Here is a 4,324-nt window from a genome sequence, read left to right on the forward strand (position 1 = left end):
TCACCTCCATGTCAGACCCTAGTGGAAAACTGCCGTGGTCATTTCTTTGCTTCGGTAATTTTCCTTTCGGTCAGTCCGATTTTTTTTTTTTTTTTTATTTGCCATATGATTTAGCTATTCTTTCAGCATCTCGCTACCCCACCCACCACGGAATCCAACAAGGGGAAGCTGTGTGTTAGAGTACATTCTCTAACAGCCACAGGGCTGGTGTGAGAGTATACGCAACCATTGGGTTGTTTGTGGAACGGCGCTCACGGGACCTGTGTGAGACCAAACAATACAGTGACTGCTTGACCCTAGCCTCCCTTAAGAGACCAGCCGATTGACCTGACCGGGCCGGGCTCAGGCCACCTGTCTTGCTGGAATAGAGGAATGCTTAACCTCCAGGACTCCCATCTCATGAGCGCACAGGGCTGTCATGCATGGCATAAAACCTCTGGGTAGAGACCTGAGGGGATGCAAACCCTTCTACTGGATAAGCATCATTGGAAGGGGAGCTCAGCTCTACCTAGGTGTCAGTCAGTGGAGGAGGCTGCCTCAATGGGAGGGAGAGGGAGCGGTCCAGTGACCAGTCTGCTTAGGAAGATGAGATCAGGTTTGTTTGGTGAGAGGATGACACCTCTGTTTCGGCTATAGCCCCTTTCTAGAAAGCTTGTCAGTGGGGAGGGCCGCCTCAACGAGAGGGAGAGGGGGCCATCCAAGGACTAGTGTGATAAGGGGGTCTTTCATGGTTTTGTGAAAGAGGATGGCACCTCTGTGTTGGCAGTATTCTGTAAAGCCACCCAAAGGCTCAACAGAGGATAGAATAGTACCATGAATCATGAGTCATGTCACTATCATGAAGTTATATCCTATGAGGATAACGCCTCTTTCTGGCTGTTTGCCCTTCCTGGGGAGCTAGTCATTGGGCAAGCCCGCTTCAACGAGAGAGGAGAGGGGGCTACCCAAGGATCAGCACGCCTGGGAAAGGGACAAGTTTCTGAAGTGCCACTCCAAGGGCTCTTCAGAAACATGGTAATGGCATTAACCTCAATAATGCCATACCATCAGGGAAAAGGGGTCAATGTTCAGCTTAGCAGCAGCTAATATAACACTGAACAAGTTTTGAGGGGAGCTACCTGCCTAAACATGGCTATCTGAGAGAAAATGGCAAGTTAAGGAGGTCTGCCAGACCAGTCCCTATCAAAGAGTGGCAACTATATGTGCACCGTAAGGCAGGCAGCTAAGGTCCCCAGATACACCCTCCCCTTCGGGAGGTAAAAGTCTGCCCACGTCCGAGCACGAGCCCGAAGATGGAGTCCAGTTCACCAGAAGGTGCACAAAGAGTCATCCTAATGCCGAAGTATTGGTGATAATAAAATCAGAACTACAAGGGGCGAAACCAACTGTGCACAGTTGGTCTCACTGGCGTCAAGGCATGTACTACCAGTTCACTGTGCAAACACCGAAGGATCACGCAAGCTGGGGTCGCCACTAGTGGAGGAGTCAAATCCTCTCTTTAGTAGGCCTCCACGACGACCCCAGAACCATCATGTCACCCTGAGGGCCTTCCCGCAAGCAGAGCTATACCCTAATCACTAGGAGAGGAGAGCGCCTGCCAGGGGAGAGCCGAAGGGGGGGGGGGGCTGAAGGTCTTTGGGCGTGATCACCTCCGCTTTACGCTGAGCACTGCATAGAGTGCTGCCGGGGTCCTCGTAGAGCCTAGAATTAATAGAGAGGAGGTAGAGTAGGGACAGAGAGAGAGGGAGATATAGGAGAAAGAGAGCGATAGGGAAGGGAAGGGAGAGAGGAGAGGTCCTTAAAAACGAACTACAAAAATTGTAGGCTATTTATTCTGAATAGCAATTGTGTTAATATCCTAGATGGCTCAATGAGTTAAACCTGTCTACGAGGCGGGTGGAGTGGGTTCGATTCCCCAATGCTTTTGATTTTACTCTTAATTTCGTGGCCACAGATAGGCTAATTTTAGCAAGATAAAGAGAAAAATTCATATTAATTAATCTAATCGAACAGAAATGAATTATTATATTTCAATCTTTGAGTATTCCTTAATATGGAAAGATAACCAGAAATGAGACACACGGCTGAGAGATTCGCTGAAACATGAGGTCAGCTGTTCGCAAGGTCAATGCAGTAACAGAGCAATTAGGGCTAGTAATGTCAAGGTCTATATAAGTACTGGTCTCGTCACTAAACGACTCAAATTCGTCCATCTCGCGCATGACGTCCTCTGGAGGCAGAGCCTGGGGGTTCGATGCTTATATAGACCTTGGGTAATGTCAGCAGGGTTTACGAGGACAAGTCGCGCAACACAGTCACCGCGACATGATGTCCGCCCGACATTGAGTCACCACCGTCATACAAGTACACGACCTTCCTTCCAAGTCAGAGTGTCCGCGCGACTAAGAGACCGTGCACCAAAGCAACATATTTATACTTTACTTGTTAGTATATGGAATTCTAATGAAATTGTTGTGCACAAGGAGAGCAATTATTATTATCATCATCATTATTATTATTGTTGTTTTATTATTATAGTTAATTATTATTATTACTATCATTATTACTATTGCAATAAGCATTGTTGTTATTATCATCATCGTTATTTTAGATCAAATCAAGCAGTGAATTGTGCTGTGACATAAATCGGTATTAGTATACTCCTATTCCAAATGCATATACATTTGTTAAGCTCGTTTCCCTCGATGTTTGTAAACAACATTTCCATGTCACACCTGCTAGAATAACATCAATAGTTTTAACAATCGTGTCATATTCGGACTATGACAGCTATAGAGAAAATACGAGTAAGTAATGATTGAATTTAACTGAAATAAAACATTTATTTCAGAGTTATTTCTTTGAGAGTTAGGAAATACGCTGGGTAACCTCCCACAAATTCCGGGAAGTCGATTGTTAAATGAATAATAGGATTAAGTGTCTTTGAGTCGATTTTGTCAGTCATTTTTGTGTTTTATGAATTTTTAAATTGCCAACGGATAAGGACATGGATGGAGAGCATGGAGTGTTCTGGGAAGTTTCGGCTTACGGTAGGCGTGGAATTAGTGTGAATCAGGAGCCAGTTTTAGCGGGGCAGTTCTAAGTCACAATTACTTTGTGTTTTTATTTTATTCTTTTAATCTTTGGGGAAGTTGGGGGGGGACAAACCCACCTTCCAGACCTATTGCACCAGAAATCTTTTTTTGTTGGATCTTCATTCATTGTTGCAATTAGAGCATTGTAGTATATAACTTTATAGTATTCAAGTACGTTTAGTCTGAAAATCATTTTAAGATGTTAGGGATGTTTAGGTTTAGACATTTTTTTTCAAATTCAGTTAGTAGGTAGTTAGCTTAAGGCTAATATGATAGGGGTACAAAGAGCTACCTTTCACTTTTCTAGGAAGCTCTCAGTACTGTTTGCATTCAGTATGGTTTGGAGCAACAAAATTATTGGCTTTTTTCTGTTTAGTTACAGCACAAGTAGGTCCCAACAGATATGCCTACTTTGCCAATTTCTACAAACAATAATCTATAAACCTATACTTTCATGGATATATGTAGTTTGGCCTCCAAGATTAGTCTTGCCTTTATTAGTACACATTACTGACTGTAAGGATTATATGGAAGAGTGAGATCACCTTATTCAAAGTCATTGTGTATCTAAGTTATTTCAGATTGGGTTTCATTTTGATTGTTTTGATGATATGACTAACACCCAATCATGTGTTACTTTTGACAGATCCAATCAAAATTTATTATTTTTAAAATTCATTCTCATAATATGTTATGAAGAAAAGTTTTCTTGTTTTTTGGAGACTCCAATGGAATATTCGTAAACAGTCAAACACACTTGCATAAAGTAATACAGAGCCTAGGCACTTCTCAGTGGTGGTACAGTACACGTATAGTAAATATTTATAGTTTTCATCTAGGCAAAAGTGCTACTAATTTTTATGTATTTTCCGTACCCTAAGAACAAAGGCACAGAACCTAGCAGTCTTTGGATTCTGAGTGGTCAATGCACTCAATGCATGTAGGCAATATTTATCCTATGATAAAACATAGACAACATTTCCTTTTCTTGTATTTTCTATGAATTGATTTTCATCCAGCAATTTCTTTAATCCATTATTTACTCTTTAAGATATCCTCATCAAGGTTGAAAGTGAATAGCAGATAACTCAAGAAAGTATCATAGAACACTTGTATATGATCTAAGATAATCAGTATCAGATAAACCCTTCATTATTTATGTACTGACCATGATTTTAAAAGTAATATAAAAATCAAGATTAAGTTTTATATTCATATGATATAAACTT

At 41.7% G+C, this 4,324-nt stretch overlaps 1 protein-coding gene across 1 annotated transcript in view; it reads left to right on the forward strand.

Moving 5' to 3' along the window:
* Window positions 1-2,652: 2,652 nt before the first annotated feature.
* LOC113829320 (tetratricopeptide repeat protein 5) overlaps window positions 2,653-4,324 on the forward strand; it is a gene marked incomplete in the record, with an annotated part of 8,582 nt that continues 6,910 nt past the window's right edge. The window contains 1 exon segment of the mRNA XM_070121375.1: window positions 2,653-2,807. Coding sequence (XP_069977476.1) covers window positions 2,784-2,807 — 24 coding nt within the window.

Source organism: Penaeus vannamei, chromosome 1 (genome assembly GCF_042767895.1).
Source record: "Penaeus vannamei isolate JL-2024 chromosome 1, ASM4276789v1, whole genome shotgun sequence".
Lineage (NCBI taxonomy): Eukaryota > Metazoa > Arthropoda > Malacostraca > Decapoda > Penaeidae > Penaeus > Penaeus vannamei.